Genomic DNA, 26711 nt, shown 5'->3' with positions numbered 1-26711 from the left:
AGTGTTTTTAATCTCTTGTTTAAGTGCAGTTAAGACCTAGAACAGCACTATTTTTATTTATTTAAAATCCACCTGAATTTATATTCACACTTTGAATTTCCACTGCTGTGACTTCTCCCAAGAAATGCAAGAAAAGTGTTACTTCTTAGGCTCTGTCACACCCCTTCCAGTGGCACAGGTTCTGATAGTAGCTATGTTGGCATTGAGTACTGCAACTTGAGCAGGTGGTTGCATATTGAGGTATTAAATTCTTCAGGCCAGGAGAAAGCTCTGAGTCTGTGCTTGTCCTCATCAAATGAGCAGACCAATACAAGCACGGCAACACCACAGCCTTAAGGAAGAAAGCTGAACCCTGACAAGTGAGCAGCTAAGCCTTGCATCTGAGAGACAGACACCTCTCAGTCTCCCTCTGTCTTACTGATGACAAAGATGAGATTTAAGATGAGCTGCTATTCTTCCGCTTGAACAAACTCAACTTCCCAGGCACTACAGACAGGGCTAGAACTCCTCACTAGTATTCTAGGAGCCAGATACCTACACCTCTTAACACTGTCTGTGGCTATTTAATGAGAGTCAAAAAGATGAAGTCAGACACTGAAGTGCACAGAGGACAGAATATAAGATAAGAAGTTGCTATGTAGTCAAGTTAACTACTGAAAAGTTCACACTCAGTATTTGCTTACAAATAAGCAGATGAAACACACTGCAGGCAAGGTAATTAAAATATCCTGTGTCTGGAGCTGATAATCAGCTGAAAGAGTGTTTCATCAGACAAACTGTGACCAATGAATTCATCAACTATTTTAGACTTAGACTCCATTGATTTGAGTAAAACCACAACACTAAACAACTCTCGTCATACACACCAAAAAGGGAAAATTTCTACTCTCAGAGCACAAACACTATACAGACAAAGGAGGAATTCTGCACGCCATTGACCTCAAAAACAAATTTCATCTCAAAAAAAAAAAACCAACAATTCAGACTCATTTTAACAGATTCCCTTTTTTTTTCTTTTAAATAAGAAATAGAGACTAATTGATTATTACGTATCATCACTATTTCATGTTCTGGGACAGTTACCAGGTGAACATGAAGAAGGATCTTCCCTGACATCAGATGAATTGCAGTTTTACAGTAACACTGGAGAAAAAAAGAAGTTACCTTTTACAGATAAAACTCATTAAAAGCTTTTAATGGAGGCAGTCTGACTACATGCTTAGTTTCAGAAAAAATTCTTGCGTCCCACCTTACCTAAAGGAATGTGAAAATGCCTGTAGTCTGCACAATGCCAGAGTAAGCATTAAAGAGAGAAAGGAAGTTCTGATAAATCTGAAGCAAAATATTGAACTATGTTGCTCCACCTCAAAGTTTCTCACTGATCTTCAAGAAGCAAGAAGGAGGTTAATGGCAGCACTTGAAAACCAATGGCTGATTTTATTACACTGTTGTCCACCAATGCAGCAATATTCTGTTAGATTGTGATTTTGTGACTTGCTCAGTAATTGAAAAATAAGTTTGATCCACTATTCACAGCAAATTAGAAACTGAGATGAGTAATTATGTGTTCCTGTTGTAGAAATTATATAATCACAGAATTCTAAGTTAAGCACATGAGTAGTTTGCATCCAGGAAGAATCCCCATGCAGCTAACAGCACATTTAATGCTAAAAATTACCACCAAACTTACCTAATTTGCATGACAGGACTTTCTCATTTGACACAGTCAAAATATACTGCTGTATACCAATATTTAGGAATTAACAAGTATCAGTAGTCTATTAAAAGGTAATAAAATCAAGCCACTGTGGTAAGGTGGAACAGCTTACAAAGAAGTAAGACACCTTAAAAGGAATCCACACACACCCAAGACAACACAAGACAAAAAAAAAAAAACAAAACAGGAAAGGACAGATAAAGACGTTTGTTGTTTAAAGGTGGTGTTCCACAAGCTGAGAAAAAACAGAGAGTGATGATGCCATGTGCACTGGGCACACAGAAGCAAGCAGGAATGCTGCATCAGCAATCCCATCAGAAAAATCAGAGCAGCAGTGTAGGTAACAGCTTTTGTTGATTTTCTCACATATCTGAAATACACCCCACACAACTCTTCCGCATCAGTGAAGAGATTCATCCGCATACAAGCAGATTTTGCAGCAAATCAATCAGCATTCCTAAGACATGCTGAAGGTTCGTGACAGATTAACTTTTTGAAGTGCTAGGTACGTTAACAGCACAACATTCAGCAGTCATCTGTTTCAATAAAAAAGTGCAACTGCTTGTTAAAAGTTAAAGAAACATACTTGACATCTTCAAACTTCTTCGTTATGACTGAACCAACAGAGGAAAATGCAGCAGAAGCCTTCTGACCTGCCTGAGACAGGGTTTCTGATGTTTTCTTGTACCTGTGTTCAAAGAAAATTAAATTTGTAATTTTAATATGACATAAGGAACTTTTCAGTATACACTAAGTTTGTTTCAAACCCAGAATTATATTTCAACTTCTAGGTGGAGTAAACAAGCCACTTGAGAAGCCATTTTGAATTCCTGCAGTCCTTTCTGGCAATGGCATCTCTGCAACCTCAGATTTCGAATCAGGTTCACCAAGATGCATCTGCCACCCCACACACCTGATTTTCTGCTATTGTGGGGACTTTCAAAACAGAAAAACCACTACACAAACACAAAGAATGGCAGATGTTACTTTTGGTGCCAAACATCTAAAATTCACGTCAAATGGCTTTGTGAAAAACAATTTTCACCAGAAAAGATCATGTAGTAAGATGTACTCTGAACTATAAGGTAAAAGTTTTGTTTTGCTGGAATATAGTGACATTGTATTCTTCCTACACAAACTACGTTCACATTTTCTCAGGTCAGAAAAGAATTCTGCTGGACTTGGGATATCTCAGCAGTCGCATCTCAGTTCTTTTAGTCAAATATATTAGAACTGCCCAAATTACAGGCAGTAATTTTTCATGAGACGATACTGCTAGTAGGGTTAGCTATGGCCTTCTTGGAAGAAACCTATGACAACTTCCACAGGTTCACCTTAGTACAACTTAGCACTGTTTTATCTACACTCAGCTTGTTTCACAAGAGTCGAGTATTTAGATGTATGAGTTGCATAGTTTTCACTTCAACAGCTGGGACAGACTATCATCAGGAAGCAGTACATACGCTGCAGTTGATGTAACATCTTGCCAGCTTTTGGTGATATTCTGCTTTAGTTCCTGTAATGAGTTAATTCCCAGCTTTCTCTTGATTTCTGCTAGATGCTTCTCTTTGGCAGCTAGCACTTGTGAGAGTGTTTGGATTTCCTCTTCCACCTGTTGCAGCAGAGATAAGAGAATTGAGTTAATAAGTGATCTACATTGTTGTAAAACTATGCATTCATGAAAACATCTACTAGACATTAGTTATGGAAAGGATAATGTGTTTTTAGCATTGCCTCATCATTGTTTCCGACTACTAAAATGGAGTTTGTTAGTCAGAAAGCAGTCTACTTGCAGCTAGCTCTATCAGTTCAGTGCACACTAGGAAGCAGGTAGCACTGAGAGACCGTATGGTTAGAAATCAGTACCTTCTGACAGCATTGGCCTACGTGGAGCATGAAGATTAGTCAAACCTGGGACAGCTGCCAAGCCTGTATGCTCCAGGAAGCTCAGAGTATCTGCTCCACACAAGTTTGCCTCCCTGCTTGACAGAACTTGGGGAGGAAGTGGGGGAGGAGGGAATGGAAACAGTGGCAGACTGAGCAATTAAAAAAAAAAAAAAAAGCAACCCATACACCATACCAAAACTTGCTTGGTAACTAGAACAAACCGTTGTGTGTGCACTTTCTCATTTACATAAATTGCCAAATGAGTCTCTCAGAATCATGGCCAGAGCATGGTTAGACACGTCACAGTTTTACAGCACTAATCCATAGGCTGTACAGGTGTGACAAAAGCCAAAGGCATGCATCTATCCCTACCACACTGGACCACACTACTGCAGGACATGAGGCTGCTCACTCATTTAGGTGCCCCTGAAGGAATCTCATTACCTCAATGTACCTCCTTTTGGATACCTCTGAAAATCAGCATGATACACCCTGCTAGGACTGGATTTCCCCCACAGTCCTCAATTGATTCTTTCAGCATGGAATATACTCAGAACTACCAAACACAAGGCTGTACTGAATACAGCTGTACATTTATTTCACAGCTAACGTTGGTACGCCAAACTTAAGCTTAAGTTTGCAGGGAGCTACAAAGGAGAAGAAATAAAATAAAAAAAAAAAAAACAGCCACTCAATGAATCTTGACTTTGACATTTTACATGTAATCAGCAGGCTTGAATATTTGGCTGTTCCTCAACAAGTGCTATTTCTATTGCTTTTAATTTTTCTGCTACTACAAATTCTGGACAAAAACAGTTACATGATTAACCATCATCAAAGCAGTGTACACAGAGCATCCTTCATGAAAATAACAGTTTTAAATCACACCACATCAGTTCAGACTATATTTGGTTTTGGCTTCAAATAATTTTCTCTTTGACAGCCTTGTTTACTTGCTTCTCACATAAGGGGAAAAACGTTACACACTTACAGATTCTGTTTTAAGCACTGTATGCTAATTACTTCTAGCTTAATTCCTCATAGATTTAACATAGATACCTTCCTTTTTTCATCACTCTCCATGCTACAGTACAGAAGAATCCCATACCCAGATTCAGAGGGAATACAAAGAGCACTGACTGTGCATTCACAGACATTGTTACAGCAGATTTTTGTTCTCAAAACCAGTTGAAGAACTACTTGCAAGAGATTTACCTTGGCAAGCTCCTTTCTCAGCTCATTCTGTTCTTCTTCAGAGAGAGTTTCTGACATGCCAACTGTAGCAGCAGCATCCTCTCCAACCTCAGGTATAGAATCAGTCCTCAGCAGCCCTAGTGGTAAATAAAATGTTAAAAGCCAAATCAAAACATGCTGCCCAGATAGCAGATGGATGTACAGCAGTTGATGTACAGCCCCTTTATGGCAGTGCATAATAAAGACTAATGAGAGGACATCAGAGTCACATTCCCCAAGCATTATCATCATTGAATGGTTTGGGTTGGAAGAGACCTCTCAGATCACCAAGTTCCAACTCCCTGCTATAGGCAGGGACACCTCCCTCCAGACCAGGTTGCTCACAGTCCCGGCCAGCCTGGTCTTCAATGTTTCCAGGGAGGGGGCATCTATAACCTCGCCAGGCAACCTGTTCCAGTTTCTCACCATCCTCACAGTAAAGAATTTCTTCCTGATATCTAGTCTAAATCTACCCTCTTCCAGTTTAAAACCGTTTCCCCTTGTCCTGCTGCTACATGCCCTTCTAAAAAGCCTCTCCCCTCTCTTCTCACCAAAACAAGATCTGCCATAGACAAAAGCAAGTTCAGCAGCAGCGAGAAAAGGATTTCACCTCAAGTAGGAATTCTTCCCTTGGATCTTGCACAACCTTCTGTCCTTAGTGTGTGCCTTTTCCTTCTCCCCTTCCAAATCCAGAAACCAAAACTCCACCAGTTCCTTCTGTATGAAACACCCCTGTGGTCCTTCACAGCTTCTGGCAAAGGAGGGAGAACATCTCCTTTTCATCACTCAGTTCACAATTTGTTTGTTTCCTACTCTTAGTTAGACGCTTTCTTACAGCAATTACAGCATCACAGAAGTTCCCAAACTGGAAGTGACCTGCAAGGACCATTGAGTCCAACCATCTCCTATATCTGAGATTGTTGTCCAAACGCTTCTTGAATTTGACAGCTCGGGCCCTGTTGCTGTCACACACAGCAGAGCTCAGCGCTGCCCCTCTGCTCCCTGTGAGGAGCTGCAGCCGCCATCAGGCCTCCCCTCAGCTCCTCTGCTCTGCGCTGAGCACGCAGTGAACAACAAAAGATTTCCCATTTTGTAGCTTTGCCATCCATACTTAAACACACAGCTCACCACAGCGAAGTAATCCTACGCTCATTTGCAAAAGACCAATCTGCAGAGAAATGGCATCCCAGAACTACCACTCTACTCAAGTTCTAAAATACAACAAATTAAACTACGGGGAATATTTTGTTTGTAGGGATAGAGAGGTGTGCATGAGTGTGTGTGAGAGCAGTAAATCAGGCCTGGAGCAGTTAGGCATGGCTCTCCCCCAGCCAGCCGTTCTGCTCGCAGCAGCCTGGCACTGCAGCGCCACGGGTAACCTGAGAACAATTGCCTTCTCTATCCTTTCATAGAGTTCAAAGCATACATTCATCCAGACTAGCTGAGGACACATTATTTAACATTCCCTTACTAATCACTACAGTAATTAACCAGATGCAATTCCACTCTCATTTCAGCAGCTTTTGATGGCATTACACGACACTATTTGGCTTGGGAATCCAGCAACTCATTAACAAGCAATGAGACCATTCCTCTGATTTCCTTGTAAGACTTGGTATCAAATAGATATATCACAATCAAGTCAAAAAGTCTGTTAAAAAAAAAAAAAAAAAGATTCTACAAGGTTGTATATCTACAAAATACTCGCAGCAGATAGCAGTTGTAAAGCCTATAAAATAACAAGTAAAGCTCAATTTCCCCAGATTATTTCCCGTATGTTTTCTACCTGTATTTGTACAAAGAATAACTCTGCTCTCTGCTACATGGGCAGACATTTCTAAGAGGCAAGGCAGCTGCAGTTACTGATGGGGGAGCACAAAATCAGTATCACGTTTTCCCAGAGATTTACATCTGCCTTACACAAACATAACTGCCTACAGGTTTCCCAATTATTTTCTGGCAGAAGCTTAAGGAAAGAATCATAGAATCATAGAATCACCAAGGTTGGAAAAGACCTAAAAGATCACCCAGTCCAACCATTCACCTATCACCAATAGCTCCCACTAAACCATGTCCCTCAACACAACATCCAGTCTTTCCTTGAACACCCCCAGGGTCGGTGACTCCACCACCTCCCTGGGCAGTCCATTCCAGTGCCTGACCACCCTTCCTGAAAAGTAATACTTCCTCATGTCCAGCCTGAATCTCCCCTGCCGTAGCTTGAAAGGAAAAAAAGGATTTAAGTTCAATGTCTAAATCAAAGCACAGCACTACAACCCTGAACACAAATGACTACGGCTCTTCTACAAATAAATTATCTGGTTGTGGGACATTGAACATATTTTCTTTTCTTAGCATCAAGCTGTTAAGAATGCCTTAACTTTTTATCTGATCGTTATCTATGCTGTTAATTACACATGTTCAACTGAAGGAAGAAATTCAAATTGCACTTTTTCCCCTATGTTGGCCTTTGACTGTCAGCTTACCCTACAGGCGCAGTCCTTTCAGGAGCTACAGAGCTCGCCCTTTCAAAACCAAACAGCAGAAGCTTTTCAGGCACTAAAGAGCACACTGACTATGGAGCATTAGCACATCCCGCTGAGAGGCTGTTCAATCTCATTATGAAAAGTCATCTGGATTAGCTCACCAAAAATAGATCAAGTGAATTCAGCAGCAGCAAAACGTGCTGGATCATCTCCTGCATCAACAGCTTGTTTTGGGCATACACCCTTCCTTTGGAAAACTGGTATATTAATGCAGTTTATGCTGCTTGTTGCAGCACATCACCAAACTTGAGATTCAACACTGAGAAGGAAAACGTTAAGGAGCAGGAAGAGACCTCTATATGCACGGATTCTTTAGGAAGATAGGAAATCAACTGCTACTGAGACTCCTCCACACCTCACCCAGTTCATCCCATCTCACCTTCCCCTTCTTGCTCTCTGCCGCCCTCCCATTTAACATGTCTATCCAGCCACCTATGCTCTCATTACCAATTACCTCTACACTTGTTTTATTCCCATTTCTCACTTCAATACTTGTAGGACGCAGTGCATCTGCACTACTGGAAGGCAATGCTTTATTATTTGACAGTTCTTTACTTTGGAGTTGAAAAAACAACGCATTGACACTCTGCTACAATCAAGTTTAGCATGATCTTTCCTAGTCTCTTAAGCAAAGGGAAAATTCTGTAGAGATAACCCAATAGTTGGAAACACTTATCCTGTACTGGGAAAATCTACATCATTTTAAGGTCAGTATTTAGGTGTCTGTATTTCTAAGACTGACATATAGTCACAAAAGTTTACTAAATCTAGTTAAATTAATCAAATAGAGCCATTGAGAATTTAATTGGTTGAGTCTTATAGAAATCATGAGCAGTCAGGAAAACAGAATCTAAGCCCACATTATTCTTCCAGAGTAGACAAAACATGAAGCTTTCACTCAGGTTCTGCTCTGGGGTTTGCTTTGTTTATCTTCAGAGCAAGTTTGTTACTTATCCTGACCTAAAGTACCACCACTTCTTGGCCTGAATTTGGAGATAAGCCGTAAACACAAGCCATTTAAGGAACCACTGGTCACTTAGATGAGCAGCAGCCTCTGGGGTGGGGAAGGGTTAGCCTTACCAAAGCCTATGTCCAGGCAGACAGGCTGTGCTAACATACTCAAGATGAGTCCCTTTTGATCACTACACAGCTGACAAAAGGTACTTGTTAGAGCTCAGAAGAACAAGTTGTTGGAATGATCCTAAATTTCTAAGACTTGAATAGTGTGACTACAGAGTATATTTATTCACAACATATAAGATCAAATTTGAAGTACAACCCATTTGTCTGAGTGAAAGTAGCAGTCAGGTTTTCTTTTGCCAGCTTGGGCTTCTCCTCAGCAAAGATCAAAGTGAATGAATATGAAAGCAGCAAAGGTTGGTGCTTACTGCCATACATCAGCAGTACACACAGAGGACAGCTGCCGCCCCCCTAGAGGAGGGGTGAGATGCAGAGCTGACTGCTGCTCTTCAGCACTCTGTGGTTCATCTAGGTCATGCAGAAGTTTGGTTTTATTCAAGCAGAGCCTTCTCAGAGGACACACTTTAAAATTTTAAAGAGCAAGACTACGAGGAAGGAAAAAAAAAAAAAAAAAAAAAAGCTAATCTTTCTGTATTTGTAATTACCCTGGAGAACCAGGAACTGGAAAATAATATGCAACAGCATGGAAGAAAGACAGCAAAAAGCAGACGAGGCTGCACCAGGAGGCATGGTGCTGGCTATGTGCACACCAGGTTACCAGCTGGAAGCAGGCTGGAATTAGCACCAAGCTCCTGCAGCACAGCGTGCAGCAGCCACTGGCAAGTACACCAAGTGCATGCATGGGTAAAATATATGGCGTTTCAAATGCTAGGTGGAACAGAACCCATGTTTTAGAAAGTATTTCTGGCAGTCCATGGGTTTTTTTAATACCAAGGTGGCAGCAATGAAGTAACTTCAGAGCTCTAGACAGCTTAAGTACGCAATTCCTGCATTTTCCTCTTCACTAAATAAGTAAATAAATAAAAATCTAACAGTCAAAATAGTCTGGCTACAATATCTTCCAGATATTGCCCTTCTGTTCCTAATTTTATTGCTTACTTTGTTTTCCCTAGGATTGCCTCTCTACAGAGTTGAAAAAATTAGCCAAAGCTGGTAAATGAGACATGACCTGCATGACATACCAAAGCTAACAGATCACCACAGTTACCAGCAGGACTTTGATCTTCATTTAATCTATCTTTCAGCCAAATCACCTTTCTACAGATCTCAGCCACCGAGCTTCCCACATGAAGTTGTTAAAAAGAAGTTACCAGACTTGGTCAGCGTAGGTGACTCAGGTGGAGTAAGGTTTATGCCAGGTGACAGGTAAAGGTAGTTTCTGTCCACTCCTGTATTGAAATCAAAGGGCGACTTGTAATCCTCGTTCAGATCCATGCCAGGAAGCTCAGAGAGCACCACCACCCTCTGCTTCTACTGAAGGAGGCATCTTCTCTTTGGGCAGCCGCACCAGAGCACGGGGCTTTCTTCACCCCCTGTTTCTTCACCCGGCTCTCGCTGTACCTCATCAAATTCAGCCAACACCTCTCTTAAATTCGATGCAGCCGTCCAACAAGTAATTTCTTAACCATGTTGTAGCTTCTGCTGTTTACACAGCACAAGACTGAGTTCTTGTCAATTTATAACCAGAGCCGGACTCAAAGAGACCGTGCCTTTAACAAACACCCACGGTGCGCTGCTCCCAGGCTCCTGGAGAAGCCTTCCTCCTTCCTGCAGGACCGCATCGTGAATTTCCAATCATTTAAATAAAAAAAGGTCAGCTGACAGCGGCTACACTAGGATCTCCTTAATCTTCTAGGACACAAAAGGATTACCCGCAGTAATCTATCCTATATACCATCTGTGTAGGACTTTTTCCTCTGATTAATGGAAAATTCTGCCCGCATAGCTCTGCTTCCCCAGCAGCCCCCAGCGGTGCAGCAACCAGTGGCCAAATTCAGTCCCACTGCCCAGCATCACTCTGCAGGGTGAGTCTGAAGGTAACAGCAATCACCTCCAACGGCTGCACCGATATCTGCCTGGCTTATTTTTTTTTAGGAAGGTGCTGATGTGCATTATGGTATTTGCCCAAGAGGCTAAACATACCCACGTACGAGACGTGTTTGGCCTATTTTTTTTTTCTTTTCTTAAAATAAATGGGAGCACACTGCCCTGTGCCCTTAGAGCTGCAGTCACTCGTAGCAGCCAGCTTTAAGCCAGGAACCGGTAACACCAGAACACATGGCCATGACAAAATGTATTTGTTTTGACACGTATATTATGAAGAAAGACCAGCGCGCGCAAGCCATCTGACTTCGTGCTATAAAGATCCAGCCGTGGGAAGCAGAAGTTCTTACTTAAAAGAGGCACTTAGCCCAGTTTTGCAGCTCTTTCCTACTTTTTCCCCCCCCCTAAGGTCAGCTCCTTCCACTGCAAACACAGCTTCACTAACAAGAGAGCAGCTTCACAGCTAAGCAGTTTCCTTCACTGAGCTCTCCCAGCTCCATGTTTTGTGCCTCGGCTGTGAACTGCAGCCTGAACACACAGGAGTACAATCAGATGCAAGCTAATCTTTTCCCCCTCCACCCCCCAAAAGTGACACTGTAGGGCAGATCTGACCAGAGCCATTCCACCACTCTCTGCACAGGCCATAAAAAGCAAAGGAGTGCTGCCACATACTCAAGTCAGTGTGATCCCGAGGGATACCAGAAGAAAGCACACCACTTTAGCTTTAACTCCTCCTTTCCACCGCAGGAGCAGACCTCCAGGCTAATTAAAGAGCAGTCCTTTAGGCTGCAGACCTGAGCTGGTTTCTGGAGCAGGCAACCTGCAGGCTCCTAACAATGAGAGTACAGCAGCCCGAAATACAGATCCCCACTATTTCCCAAATCCACTCAAAAGACAAGAATATGATGTCCCTCTGCATTGCTGACATGTGACTTGAGCACCACGCAGATTTTTTATTTTTATATATTACAGTATTACAATATTACTAAATTTATCTAACAAAGGTCAAACCTCTGGTCACAGGTATTGGTTTAAGTATCCAGAAAAGGTAGAGAAGAGTACCATAGCTGCAGCAGTCATAGGCTGCTAACCAAACACATCAACATGAAGAGCTGTCGACACTGTTCTGCAGCCTTTCTTCATGCTATCCTGCACAAAAGCTCACGCAGGAGCTGCACTAACTGGATTAGACAAATGAAAAGTTATTAGATGTGGCAAGGTGGAAAAGCAGGATGTAATCAGCTGTCATTCTCCTGACACAGAAAGCACGAAGGTGAGTTTAACCACCCCAGAGAATCATTCTTTGTAAACTAATCAATGCTAGCACATTATGACTGTTAGAAATAGCGACTGCAGGAAAAAGAACCTCTAATGGAGATTCATTCACTAACACTAACAGCTAGGAATACCATTTCCTGGCCAAGGACATTTAGTTAGAGTCTATACTTACATTCTTGTCACTTACAGGAAACTCCCTGCATCGCTTTTTAATGAACGGTATGAGGATAAACAATCTGGCCCTGGCACTCTTCCTGTATCTTCACTGCACCAAAGTTGGTTTCAGATCCCTACTGACATCCAGATTGACAGCCTGAGAGCTCTGATCCGGACACCAGTTACATCACAATAGAAGTGTGTATGAGCCAAACTCTGCTATTCACCAGCACCGTAAACCAAGATGAGTCCAAGGCATTGCCCACCACTCCACTGTCACTTCAGGTGTCAGGGAAAGTTTGACACATTACATATCTAAGCTTCCAGGTTAAAGACTGAATTCTTCCACCCTGGCTAATGCGCAGTCTCTTTGCTCAGATTAAGCTAGGTTGCCATAGAGCTAGGTTGCTACAGCAGCACCCAAACAAGCCACCTATATCAGCCTCCCACTGGACTTGCTCAAAGAGTGGGCACATGAGAATCTAATGAGGTTTAACAATGCCAAGTGCAAGGTGATGCACTTCTATGATTCAGTTGAGGCAATCTCCTCTGAAGACTGGCAGAAGAACTCACTGAGAGCAGCCATGCTGAGAGGGTCCTGATGGACAAGAAGCTGGACTCAAGGCAGCAGTATGCTCTTGTAGCCCAGAAGGCAAACTGTATCCTGGGCTGCATTCCCAACTCCCCACTCCAGGGAAGACAGATACTCCCCTGTCAGCCACTGGAGTCTGCTTGTTCCTACACTCCTTCCCCAGTGCAGCCAGGAATGCGGAGCAAAGCAAGACTGCTTGCAGAGCTGGGCCCTGCTAGCTCTCATCTTGGGTGCCCTTTGATGTACAGCATGAAGCTTTTGGACAAGGTTACTGACTCACCACACTCTAAGCACTGCTAGACAGTGGCAGACTCCCCTCATTCTGCAGCCATTCTAAAGTGTCCTTCCATGACCAAAACATCCCATTGCACAGCCTTCCTCCCCCTCACTCCTCAAGGTAATTCACAGAGCATTGAGATAGCTCAAGGTGAATTAAGACCACACAGATGTACCTCCTGGTGCAATCATATACATTTCGGAGCTGTAAGAGGCTAAGTATAGACATATGTTATGAGGCTTAGAGCAGTCATTCTGCACGCTCAAGTATCTTTGCTGTCTGCCTTGCACATCAAATCCACTTCTCACAGTTGTACCTAGATATTACTGCAACTATCAGCTGCAAGCCCATACCTGAGGAGTGCAAGAGACCTGCACCAAAGACAGGAAACAGTGGGGTTTTGCTCACTACACAAGAAATTAGAACTGAAAATTTTGCTGTGGGTACTTCTGCTGCTTCAGAACTTACACTTCTTTGTCCTTAACAAGACAGGATAAGGAAGCAGGCATCCACACCACGCTAGAAGCTGACCTTCAGAAGACTGACACTAAGGTAGATTACTTCTGTCAAGGACACTTGAATCAATTACTGACAAATTTGACTGAATGTTACAAAGTGGCTCCAAAAGGCTCAACAAGGCATTACCACAGGCTTCCCACCATTAACCATATTGTAATCTGCTCTTCCAAGGTTCCAGCGCATGTGAAGGTTTCTCATGTAACTGTTGAGCACCAATTTAGCAGATCGTACAGGTCATTAATCATGTGGGAGGGGAGGAAACTTTCTGCACAGCCAGAAGAGCTGTTAAGACTGAGTAAACACTACTAGCTGGCTGTATGCCTGCTTTTTGTCAGCACAGTTCCTTCTGACACCACTGGCTACCCAGTTATACAGCCTAGCTTCCCAAGGCTCAGCCCAAGGCCACCCAGCAACAAGTTAAGTAAAGCAATAACGTTAAAGCATTTTAACTTGGTGATGACTAAGTAAGGCTAAGACATTATAGTAGTCTTGCAGATAAACTGCTTTCACATGTTTAAGCCTTGAAGGAAAATAATTTATTTACATATGGAAAAAAGTTATATTGTCCTTCCCCTGAAAAAAAAAAAAACAAATCCTGCACTGTGTGGGCACCTGCAGCATCCCAATTCCTTGATGACTTTAACACTTGGGTCTGCAAGCAGAGGAGCGTGGGGTGGAGGGGGAAAGAGCATCATCAGAGAAGGGAAAGATGAGCTGGCAGAGCAAGAGAGATTATCTCCTGTTTCAAGGATGACTGCTTACTCAGCTTGCAGCTGGTTTGAATTCACACCTCCTGCACTGTGCAGACAGGCAAAACTGCAAAGAGACTTTTTAGTACCAGCAACCAGGGTAAAGACTTCCAATAAGATCTTCCCTTGCCTCCATCTCTCCCAGGCAGGTCTCAGTGAGGCAGCAAATAAGGCTTCTGTCCCCACTTTAGATGAGTTTTGCAGGGCCTAAGCCGTTTTTAAGAGCTAAAAAGTCACTTAAGAATCCTAAGCCAATCTAGGCTCTAAACTATGAATTTGATCTTCAAAGCCTCACCAGTTTATAGACAAGTAAAGCCTTACAGCACCTGATCCAAGGCTTAAAACTGCTCTAGGATACAAAAATGCTGTGAAGCAGTACGACCAAGCCAAACAGTAAGCAAGCATTCAGTTAGTACATTTATGCCCAGGTTGGACATTAGGAAAGATGTCTTTTCCAAAATACTGGTCAGGCATTGGAACAGGCTGCCCAGGGAGGTGGTGAGATCACCATCCCTGGGGGTATTCAAGAAACATTTAGATGCTGTACGTGGTTTAGCAGAGAAATACTGGTGCCAGGTGAATGGTTGAACAGGATGATCTTCTTGGAGGTCTTTTCCAACCTTGGTGATTCTATGATCCTGATTTGTACACTTTGCTCTCCCACCTTCATTTAAAGGTCAGTTCATGGCACAGATGGGGTTGCAGAGCTATAGCAGCTGTTTGAATAGTAACAGCCCAGGCTTCTACAGCCCTACTGGTAGAGGCCAGCAGATTGATTTAGAAGTTTAGGGATTTGCAGTCTTCTAACAGAGTCCAACTCACCACCACACCAATTTCCTGCCCCCAAAGACTTTCTCTCGACCAGATCTTCATGCAATAGCACTGTCTAACGGGGTCCTTCTTAAAGAAACATCTCCAACATTTTCCTAGGAGTAAACTATCTTCATTCACTCACATTAAAAACAAAGCAAAAAAAAAAAAAAAAAAAAAAGAACACACAACCACATTAGGATGATCAGTATCCTCCCAAGATAAACCATCCTGAAACACGGACACTGGTGAGCTCAGTATCACTGGGTTGCTGGCAGTGTTCTTTTCTTAAAGCAGAGTTTCAGCCCATGTCATTTCCAACAGCTGAGGCATGTCTTGCAGCAGCAGCACTTCTCATTTCTCTTCCTCCCAATCCAATTACAAACTCAGACTAATTTCCGGAGATGTTGTGAAAGAGTAGATCCACATTTCAGCATATTTTGCAGCCAGACAATCAAATACCACAGTAAGATCCATAGCCTTTTTGAATCAGATAGAAAGCTTTGCATTCTCAAAGCCTCTCCATGACCTTCTGAAGCCACCTCCTCCAAGATCGGTAAGGTTTTTATTAGGGAGAAATCCCTGCCTCATCGCAAAGCTACATCTCAAGCAGAGGTCAGAACTAACCCACTTGCCCACTCCAGCAATAAAAGGTGAGAAGCATTTCCAATCTACAGGAATAGTCCAGGCCTGCAGCAGCAGCACCCCCAGATCAGCCATCAGGTAGGGCACTGCATCACCTTTGGAGACATGGAGCCAAACTGAAAGCAGAGAGAAACATTTCCAAACAAGATCAAGTCAGAATACTGCCAGGAGGAATTTGCATTTAGTTGACTTTAGCTGGTGATTCCAGTTCTGTGGCCATTCTCCAGAGACTCCAATCCCTGTTTAGAGACTGAAACAGGAAAAAACTTCAGGAAGATACTGTTGAGCTGCAGCTAGGTGACAGTTAAGTGATTAGAAAGAACAGAGGCCATGGTACAGAACACAACTGTTTTAAACAAAGTTTAAGTCTGTTATTTCTCAATCTAATTAAAAGCTTTACTAAAGTGAGTTTGATTGGAATGATTCCCAGCTCCCTCAAAAGACAGCTCTGCTCTCCTGTGCTCTTAAGCCCTCTTCCAGCTACACACCAACGCCTCTGCCTCCAACAAGAACTCCAAAACAGCTCAGTGTCAACCTCACAGTATTATGTCTGACCACAGAACAGTTACAAGTGAAGCTGAATCATGTACTAAGAAAGTTGAAATCACCAGGGAAGCACCATCTGCAGTGTTGCTTTTAGTAGCACTAGCAAACACCTTCTCAATGCTTGGAGTATGACTAATTCCCACTATGTATTTACCAAGCTCGCACCTGGATTTTGTACAGTGAAGAGAAGTAAACTCCACACTAAAAAGGACAGAAGCACAACAGGTGACAGTACCCAAAGCACCTGTACAACCAAGCAGTACACAAGTGTATGCAAACAACAAGGCTTAGGAGAAGTAGTCTAGCAAGTGTACTTTGGCAAGCATAGCAACAAGTGAGTATATTGGTTCTGAGCTTCGTATACGAAGCAGAGAGACTCCAAATCCACAGCTCAGATCCAGGCATGGAGATCTGGCTCGGTGGAATCCCACAGCATCTAGCGCATCATTTCAGTATTCCTCACAGGGAGCAGCAGAGGGGTGCTTTGTCAGGAGGTCTGTGAGAACGTGCCACACAAATTTGAGATCCGTGCGAGCAGCCAGGCAGCTCAGTGTGTTTGCGAGTGCATGCTGTACTGTGGCAGGCAGCTCTGTGCTGGGAGGCGTTATCACCCTGATGAAGATGATGGCTGTACAAAGTCACAGCCTGTGAGAAAGGATGGGAGCACTGGTCCCGGTGCCACACACTGGGGGAAGCGATGGCCTCCAACTTGTCAAGTGGATTTGCAAATACCCATCAGTTGACAGAATTACGTGCAATTTTCTTCTGTATTTTCTAAACGGAGGCACAGAAAGGAATTTCTGAGCACATCTGGGACTTCCACATCTCCCCAGTGTTCAGGAAAGTGATGTGACTGCTAAGTACGGGACATGTACAACAGCAGACTGCTTTGATTTCAGTTTGGAGTCCGTAGGCAAAAGGCACCTGACCAGTCTAGTTCAGCCAGGTTCTGGAAGCAGCAGCCTGTATTTACATAAAGGGCCTGACTTACATTTTGTTCATAAGACGAATGAAGGCATGAGCAACTTCTTACAAATATACGATATGTAGCATCAGACCTTTAACTCTTGCTAAAAGTTTTCCAAAGCCATTCACTTCTCCCCAACCCTGTCCTCCAGAAGGCAAGTGAATGTATGACTCTTTGTCTCAGTGAACTTTTTCCACGAAAGAAAAGCTTGAAGATAACAAATTTGCTGTCAGTGTCACTACACTAAAACTACTACACATGCTGTTTAAAACAGAAGCCTCTCCTCCTTCAATCCACCGATTTAAAAGTGCCTGTGAAAACTAGACTGAAGTTGACTCCAAATTCCCATGTTGACTCCTCAGTTTATTCCCCACCTGCCCCACTGCAGCTTCCCTATTTCTCCAGCAGCATCCCCCAGTTCTTGCTGTCACATTCTCCTAGCAAACATCTTTGGTCCAGACAAAAGCTGCTATGAGAACATTCAGTAGGAGACGCGGTAGGCAACGTTTAGGTATCCTCATCCCTTGCAACCTCACTGCACGTTTGATGGGTCTTAACAGAAGCATCACTTGAATGCTACTGTTACACACAGAGCTCAGTGGCACCATGACAGAGCTTCTACCAGGTTTTTTTGATACCTTACATCTAGTCTGTCTTATCCCCTCACTGCGTTACCCTTCCTCCAGAGCTGCCTTAAAACAGATGACGATGTATCACAGTACAGCTGACAGTACTTGACATAAAACAATTAATTAAGGGCAATCACCAAGTTAACATATTTACCTGTTTTCTACTCCTTTCAGAGGGTTTGCCTAACCAAACTTAAGATTTAAACTTCTGAAATTCAGCAAGTGAAATCCAGTTATTTTTACTGCATAAAGCTTCAAGTTTAATGTCTATAACACAAGTAACCACAAGGAATAAGCTGTATAGAAACTCTATTAACATTTCTGCTATTGTTTTGTCTGAGGCGAGAGCGTTAAGTGCCCATGAAATACTAAAACCCTCCTAGCCAGCAGCTGAAGTACATATATATGTTTTAGACATGCCTCAGAATCTCTCAGAATGTAAGAACACACACCAGATCTAACGATCACCTTCACCAAACACTCAAATCACATCTTCAGCCTTGTAATGTTTGCTGCCCCAAACCCTCCAGGAACCAGCCTTTCCACTAGGTACATAGGGGCAGGCAACAGACACAGAGCCGGTTACATAGCATGGTCAAGCTAAAGAGCAGAAGACAAGCCCATATTGTTTATTTACACTTCTCACCTGGCACAGAGCACTGGTGAGCCCACCACCAAAATGCAAGAGGTAACACAGAAACACTAGCATTGCACCAAAAGATTGCCCGCTTTTGCACAGCCATTCACTATCACTGGATATAACTGAATAATCCTCATTAGGGAGCACTAATTTGTGCTGTTCTCTCTGCAACAAGTACAGGATTTTACAAGCTACCCATGCAAACATGGATTGCTTGGAGTGCCTCACTCCAGCAAGGCTTTGGCTGCTGCCTGCCCATAGAGTACACAGCACACTCAGCCAGGCAGCACAAATTCCTGTAGTGCTTCCAGCCTGCTTTGGAGCAGCAGAGCAACAGTTTTTACTTGCAAAGAGCCAGAGAATGACCAAGGTTGGAAAAGACCTCCAAGATCACCCAAGTCCAACTGTCCACCTATCACCAATATTTCCCACTAAATCATGTCCCTCAGTACAACAGCTAAATGTTTCTTGAATGCCTCTAGGGTCAGTGACTCCCAGACCTCCATTGGCAGCCCGTTCCAACATCTGACCACTCTTTCCAAGAATGGGGAGGCCGACCCCTCACTTCATCACAATCTCCCTTCAGGTAGTTGTAGAGAACTCTGCCCCAAGCCCGTAGCATTGCTTGGGGTTGTTGTGGCCAAAGTGCAGGACCCAGCACTTGTTCTTTTGAACTTCACCTCACTGGCCTCTCAGCCCAGCTCTCCAGCCTGTCCAGATCCCTCTGTAGAGCCTTCCTACCCCCAGGCAGACCAACACTTACTGCCAACCTGGTGTCATCTGCAAACTTAATGAGGGTGCACTCAATGCTGTCATCCAGGTCATCAACATAGATACTGGACAAGAGACAGGCCCTGATACCAACCCCTGGGGAACACCACTCATGACTGATCACCCGCTGGATTTAATTCCATTCACCACCACTCTCTGGCCAGGCCCACCAGCCAGTTCCTCACCCAGCCAAGAGTGTGCTGTCCAAGCCAAAGGCTGCCAGCTTTTCAGGAGAATACTGCAGGAGACAGTGTTAAAGGGTTTACTGAAATCTAGGTAGACTACATCAACAGCCCTTCCCTCATCCAGGCAGTTCACTAGATCACAGAAGGAGACCAGGGTGGTCAAGCAGGACCAGACTTTCACAAACCCTTGCTGGCTAGGCCTGATCTTCTGGTTGTCCCACACACACTGTGTGATCTCCCTCAAGATGATCTGCTCCACAACCCTTGCTGGAAACGAGGTCAGACTGCCAGGCCTGTAGTTCCCCAAATGCTCCTTATGACCCTTCTTGTAGATGGAAGTCACATTGGCAAGACTTTAATCCTTTGGGACCTCTCCGGTCGACTACAAACACTGAAAGATGGGAAGTGGCTTGGTAATCACCTCCACCAGTTCCCTCAGCACCCTTGGGTGGATTCCATCCAACACCATGGACTTGTGGCAGTCCAGGGGGAGTAGCAGGTCTCCAACTGTTTCCACTTGAATGGGAGGGGATTTATTCTGCTCCCTATCCAAGACTTCCAGGTCAGGTAGATAGACTACACCATGTCCTTGTCATGGATTCTGTCATTGCTGCAAATTGGTTATGCCTAAAATAGGGCACTTGAATATTTCTGCACTACTCTTAATCTTGTTAAGGAAACAAGAAAGAATCCCATAACTGTGCATACAATAAGCCATGAAGAATTCAGTCACAAAATCAGCAAGTCTGTGCAGGGTTTTCTTTGGCTTTGCTTTTTCATTGTTATTTTAAATATAATGCAGTTAATGCATCTACCTTTAAAGTAATATTACCACTGAAGTTTCCATTACATTAATAAGTGCTCTGAGATTTTATGATTGATACCTCCTTGAATGACTTTTAATGCTGTTTGAGCTGAGTAAATTCTGTTAAGAGACATTTGCTCTTACTCCAAGTCAGACTCGGACAATCAATTAAATGAAATGGCTAGCTGACAGAGATATTACTGTCACATGAATCAGACAGCCATAAAACAGTGATTGCTCCAACAGCAGAGGACAAAGAGAAGGGTCAAGAAAGCTTGTCTGGAGATGATTTCACATTGAGTGGGAAAGCTTTTAAGGATTTCTATGTCCTAGAAGAGCTCGAGTATCCCTTTTCTGACACATGGCTCCGGACAGAAGATGCAACTTTTCACCTCTGGGTGACATTACGGGCAATTTATATTTGCTTTTTCACAACCTACACAGGAAACGCCTTCAGATTACTGATCTCAAGCCTCAAGATTTCCAAGCAGTGTTCTTGTATTTATGCATGACATAATTCCGTCCCCATCTACTCCACAAAAAAAAAAATCCTAAATATCAGTGTACTTGGATAAGGTGATCTCTAGGCTCCTTATACTCCTACAGAGCATTAAGTAGAACAAGCTAAACCATTGATTTTACTGACACACGAAAGCCTCGCAGTATTTCAGCTTGACCTGAACATCACTAAAAACGCTAAAATATAGCTTTTCACAACTAACTGAGGCTTAGTGTCACTTCTTACCACATAAGCTCACCCATCACACGCCCCATTTCACAGCAGTAAATTTAAAAAAAAAAAAAAAAAAAAAAAAAAAACCACCCTACTCTCACTCACTCGACATACAGCCATGCTACAGTCTGAGCGATCAATTTTCTGCTTAATAGATTAGTCTAGTAAACTTTTCAACCCTAATGCTTCAGGGATGGTCTAACTGATACTCAGTAGAAAAGCTTCCAGAATGACAAGAACACAGAAGAGATTCATGCTGCACAGGCAGTGGGGCGGTCCCAGGGGAAGAGGAAGACAAGGGCTCACTGCAGGTCACATCAGGGCCAGCCACACTGCAGGCACAACACCCAGACCGTCACACAGCTCACAGGAGACATCCCGACACTCCAGCCTTAGCTGGAACCCTCACCACCTTGCTCAAGGCTCCCAGTGTTGTCCAAAGCAATCTACACAAGTTTGAAATCAAGCTGCCACTGCACTGGGAGGCAGGGAAGAAAATGAGCTAAAATAAGGAGCTTGGCCACAGCAGTGCTGTTTGCCAATACATTCTCCACACACTACTATCTTGGGACCAGTATTACAGAGCTGGATGCAATAGAACCTGAAGGAAATACAAAAAGCATCTGTACTGCGCAGTGCATGTAAGATAACAAGCTTGTGACAGAGTCCCCAATTTCCTTCCAGAGAATAAGCTTTCAAAGTTCAGATCAAGAATCTATCCTTTTTCTTGACATCAAATCCTCTCTAAAACAAAGCTGTGGAGCACAGAGCACGAAATCACAAGTGGCTTTTGAGAAGATGCAGGACAGCAGGACAGGTGCTTTAAAACCTCAATGTTCAAAGCTAAGCACACTGCAGTAAAACAGCTTGTCTGTCTTCTGCCAAGAGGGTGACATCTGGCAGCAGGAAAGTCAATATTTAATCGAGTCTCCTTTCCCAGCGCTGTGAAATAGGCTGGGGATGCTCCACATCTCTGGCAGCACTCCAGCTGCTCAGAGCTGATCTTCAGGGACCACCTCAGCCAGGTCCAGCAGTGCTATGGAGATGGCAGGCAGCAGTTCCCAATCTGCTCCTGCACACTGCAGCCTGTCAAAGCTGAGACATAAAGCTCAGCTTTGTAAACAGTAATCAGAGTGCTAGTAAGAATCAGCGGGTTGGCTTACAACAATGATTAGCTTCAGGCAGGAGATCTGCTGCTTCTCAGTACTCAGGAGTCCTTAAAACACTTGCAAAACATGTGAAGTGTGCTGACATACATCAAGTTTATCAAACCTTTCAAATGCCAGGATGCAACATGTGTAGTCTGAGACCAGCTGAAGAGAGAGCTAAGTAGGATTGTTCCCTGCTCAGCTTCAGATTCCTATTAGCTTAGAGTACTTTAGAAAAAAAATAAGCAAATTAGATGTGAACAACCACCCTCATACACACAGGCAAAACACACTGATTCACCATGCTAAGTTACAATGACGAAACATTACCTAGAAAGATTCTCCTTCAAAGTTTTTTCTCTTCACCTGGGATCAGTGCCAAGCACACAGACACCTGACTGAAAACATCAACATCAGCCCAAGACACTTCCCTTGGTGCATCGTTCAACTGCATCCTAAGCTTATGGGTCTCTAACAAAGCTCCACCCCCCTCCAGCTGCTACAGAAGGGAAAGCAAAACAGAATTCTGCCTTTCTGAGGCTTCTAACCTCTCCCACCACCCACGGCAAGCTGCTCCCCAGCCTTTGCAATCCTGTAACATAATATTGCCATTGCTTGAGACTGGAGATCCCGTGGCTCAAAGTCTGTCATCACTGGAGATCTGCAGCTGGACCAAACTAGATTTCAGTGGTAACAAATGCAGCAAAAAAATTATAACTAATTAAACTAATTATAAATAACATATAAAGGCACTGCATTCTGTAAATTTAGATGTAACAGAGTGTTATTATTACTGGTACTTCATCTGCATAAGTAGTCTTTCTGTAGTAATAATCAGATCTAAACCAATAGTTATTCTTGAATTAAAGTTTCAATTACAGTAACAATTAATTACTGGTGCATACATAATGTACACACACAACGTGTGCTTCCTCTTTGCCTAGGAAGGTTTAAAGCACAATGCACGTTTCCTGTGCTGCTGGCAGGCCAGACACACAGATAGTTCACTCTGCTTCTGTCTGTGGCACAGCATCTTATTGCAAAAGACCTCAGCTGTGCACTCTCAGCTCAGCCCAGCCAGTCAGCACCCCAGGATGCTTCCTGCTTGCCCTCAGACTCTGCAATAGAGAAGTCAACTTGTGCAACAGGAAAGTTGCAACCTTCAGTGACAGTACTCACACCACAATAGCACTGGTTTCTCATGAGTCAGCATTAGCCTACCTCTTTCTGCTAGGGTAAGAAATAGCACAACACGCCTTTTTCCACACACCAGCATTTGCTGGTATCCTGTGTGCTCTCCCTTGTATTTTCCCTCTCCAAAAGGCAACAGACTGCATACTCCAATTGCCACCATTTGTAATTGCAGCTGAGAAATTCATATAGCTGCCTACACCTCTGGCAGAGGGGTTGTGTTTTCATAGCAGGGCAACCACAGTCAACACCTGCGACAGCTCATGCTGTCACTCTTTGCTGCCAAAAGTGCTGCACACCCACTCAGGCCCCTTAACCACAGGGAAAGAGGAATGAAGAACGGGAGGAAGAAGTGGCAGGAGCAACACCAAACCTTTAGGAGACAAACAGATTAGAAAGCTATAGGTAGCCTGGATGCTACAGTTGACATTCACATGAAAAGGTCTGAGCTTGGAAGTCTAGCCTTTAGCATAAGGTTTTTGGAACAACAGCTCACACCCTCTCTGGCTAATACAAATTCAGACATGAGGGATTCTGAAGACACCCACTACCTTTAACAGGAGAAGAAATACTCCCTCTGGAGTCTTAAATTGAAGCTGACAGACACAGTAACAATTTTGGCTGAACAACAGCGTTTCAGTTTTGTGCTTAATCTCACTCAATGCTTGTTTTCCTTTTCAGTCATCCTTTGTTTGACATTTTTCTGCTTACTCACTGCAGGATATTAAAAGGACAAGGGTAAAAACATCCTCTCCTCCAATGCAAGATTCTCTATATAGCGCACGCTACAAGGACTCCAGCAGAGGTAACAGGCAGCATCAGCAGTCTATCTAGAGGTGACATTCCCTTAAAAACAACAACAAAAAAACCCTTAAAGCCAAATGTATGCTTGTTTGTTGTGATGGGCTCAACAACCACCACCTCTGGTTTTTCTCTGTAAAATGAATGGAGCTTCTTTCCCTTCCTTGTGAAAGCTGGTCAACAAAATGTTGGCTTTCAATAAGACTCCCTGCACTGTTTCTGCTGCCATGGAAACATCACTTTTTGAAGAGCTATAGCTGATATCCTCCTTTACCTGGAGTAGCATCCACCACCACCACAAATCAGCAATCTACAAACAACTCACTGATGGTATGTGGCATGATTAGCCCCCTCATCTTCAGGCTAAACTTCTCTGCATGAGATGGGGAACACCTTCCCCATGAAAGTCATCTGTACCTCTTCCTGCTGAAGGAGAAAATGCTAGTAAAGGAAGGGGTCACAGAGCTGAAATCTGGCTCATGAAGTACAAGGGTCACAGGAAGGTGCAAGGAAGTCCAGTTCATCTCACCGACAGTGCACTTGCTCAAGAGGCACCTGATGAAGGTCTGAAGCAAGATCATTTGACCACTGCATACATAACGGAGTGGGGGGGTGGAACTGAAGGGAAGTAAGACAACCATGACTAAGGCTTTCTGCTCTCTCCCATGGAGTTTAAGAGGCACCCGACTGCATAAGAGTCAGCTGAGCCCATTTTACCCAGATCAAGCAGAGCAAGGCAGTGATCTCATTCACACTGTTACAGGTCTGGTGCAGGCTTTGAATTGACAAGGCTAGGCTGAGATTTCAAGGTCTCTTGGCTGTGCATTTGTAGAGGGAAAAAGGGGAACCCAAAGGCCTTTCCTGAGAGCTTTGAAGCATGAGAAACTGCAGAAGAGATGGCTTGCGTTAATTTAACACTGCTGGGATTTTAAAAGCTCAAACAGTTACAGCTTGGCCTTGTAGAGCCTAGAGAAAGCCAGTCCTTAAGCTAAGTTTCACTACCCCGAATGGTCTGAGAGCAGTTTTTCTCCAGCTGGGTGGAAGATTTTCCTGATAGGATACCTGCAAGCCACAGCATTTGCAACAGGGAAGAAGGACAGAGGATCTGTGCACACCACAAGTAAAAGCCTCTTTCAGCCCTTGTCACCACCCCACCTGCTCCCCATCCTCCTGAAAAGGGTGTGACAGCTTGCAGTCACCCTCCAACTCCCCAGCCTTTGACCTAGCAAAAACAGCTGATGCTGTTCCAGCCACCCACGCTGTGCCAAAGCATAGGCACACGTGGCAGCTATTGGAGTGCCCCTCCAACACAGCATGCTGATCCCAGCAACTCAGCACTGCGCTCATCCACACGCCAGCTGAGGAGGGAAGCTCAGCCACGTCATCAAGTAACTCCTCTAACAGCACTGTTGAGCCAGGACCCTCAATGAGGATCAGAACAAAAACTTTCCCCCTCTCAAAGATTTCAAGCAGACCTGGCTCTGTTCAGCGGACCTACTGATGTAATGAACCTTCCATTCTTCAACTCGCTGCTGCAGACGCCCAGTTCAGTGAAATAATTCCTCCTTTACAGTTCAAACTGTCCTCTGTTCTCTTTTATTTACTTATCAAGTGTTTGGTTTTATAACAGCACAGCAAAAATAATTCTTTCCTCCAGCGCTACAAATAGTGATAAAGAAAACAAATAAAGCAGAAGAAAAAGGTGTTCCTTTGTTCATTAAGACAATAAGGGAAGTTCTGTCCTACTGCCAGCAGTCAGTTCCTTCTGAAAAAAAAAAAGAACGTTAAAGTGCACTTTATCAGCCCCAAACATGTCAAACAAGGCTTTACAAAAGGAAAGGCTTATATGCTGTCTTATGGAATCACATGTGCTGTTTAGGAACTCTGAGAACAAGAGATTTTGAAAGACATCAGTTTACATAACTAAAGAAGTGCAGAAATATAAGAGGAACCACCTTATCACCAACTGAGATTCCGCACTAACAGGCAGCAGTTTTGCTCTGTGTTAGGCTTCCAGCAGTACAGCCTAATCAGTCAGAGCACAGCAGCACACGGTGTCAGTACTGTCGGTGCTGCTTTATCCTCATTTTCCATTGCCGTATGGAACCAGCACAAACAGGAGCGCAGAGATGCTCTTCTGCAAACAAAACCATGCTCACTTTAAAGACGGAAGAAATCATGCAACTTCAGTTACTAGCTCATGCAGAGAAAGATGGGGTTTCTATTCATGGCATCTTAACACACAGCAATACAAGACAGGTCTCCTCATCTTAGGAGAATACTACAACCCTTCAGCCTGAACTAGCAGCACTGTTTCAGTGCTTATAATCACAAATCAAGAGACTCCAAGTGCTTGAAGCCCCAGTTTTCCCAGAGAGGCTGGCAAAGGAACATGCACTAGGCACCATTTAGAGGAACACAGCCAGCCCAAACATTCCTTTGCTGAAAATGAAGCCTCTACAAGCCAAAGATCATAGGCTAGTACCTTCCCTTCCACTCTCCCCTGACATGAGGACTCCGTGCATAGTCAAACAGAGACTGCTTCTTCACACATATAGGAGGTGGGAGGAGTAAGGAAACCACCAAAGCATTCTGCAACTGTGGTGTCCAGCTCAGCCACCAGCTTGTTTTGGAACTCTACTACATATAACTGTGCAGCAAACTTAATTTCACATAGGCAGCTGCTGGCCCTAAACCTCACTGTATCAGCAATCCTATACTCCCAGAATATCACCTCAGAAGTATACACATTAATAGCTGTTTAAGCATTGCTGCCTTGACTACACTCAACAAAAGTGGAAGACTTGAATACATTGCACACCTAGAAGATTAACCTTGTCTAAGGCTTTCTTGGCCACACTC

The 26711-nt window shown here is 43.6% G+C and overlaps 1 protein-coding gene across 4 annotated transcripts in view; it reads right to left on the bottom strand.

Annotated features, from left to right (window-relative positions):
- Positions 1-26711, bottom strand: part of TPD52 (tumor protein D52) — a 113702-nt gene that overhangs the window by 80391 nt on the left and 6600 nt on the right. For 2 of the 4 annotated variants that reach the window (XM_042835214.1, XM_042835207.1), the window contains exons 2-4: positions 4820-4935; positions 3181-3329; positions 2304-2405 (exon numbers count right to left, since the gene is read on the bottom strand). In XM_042835214.1, the coding sequence (XP_042691148.1) occupies positions 2304-2405; positions 3181-3329; positions 4820-4876 (308 nt within the window). In that variant the 5' untranslated portion in view covers positions 4877-4935. Of the gene's footprint in view, positions 1-2303; positions 2406-3180; positions 3330-4819; positions 4936-9674; positions 9950-26711 lie in introns of those variants that run through there. The other 2 variants (XM_042835195.1, XM_042835223.1) reach the window with 2 other exon arrangements.

Source organism: Centrocercus urophasianus, unplaced genomic scaffold, assembly GCF_019232065.1.
Source record: "Centrocercus urophasianus isolate 14NV4802_14NV808 unplaced genomic scaffold, USGS_Curo_1.0 seq_11, whole genome shotgun sequence".
NCBI lineage: Eukaryota > Metazoa > Chordata > Aves > Galliformes > Phasianidae > Centrocercus > Centrocercus urophasianus.
The sequence above is the reverse complement of the archived record's forward strand: the minus strand, read 5'-3'. Positions and strand labels throughout refer to the sequence as shown.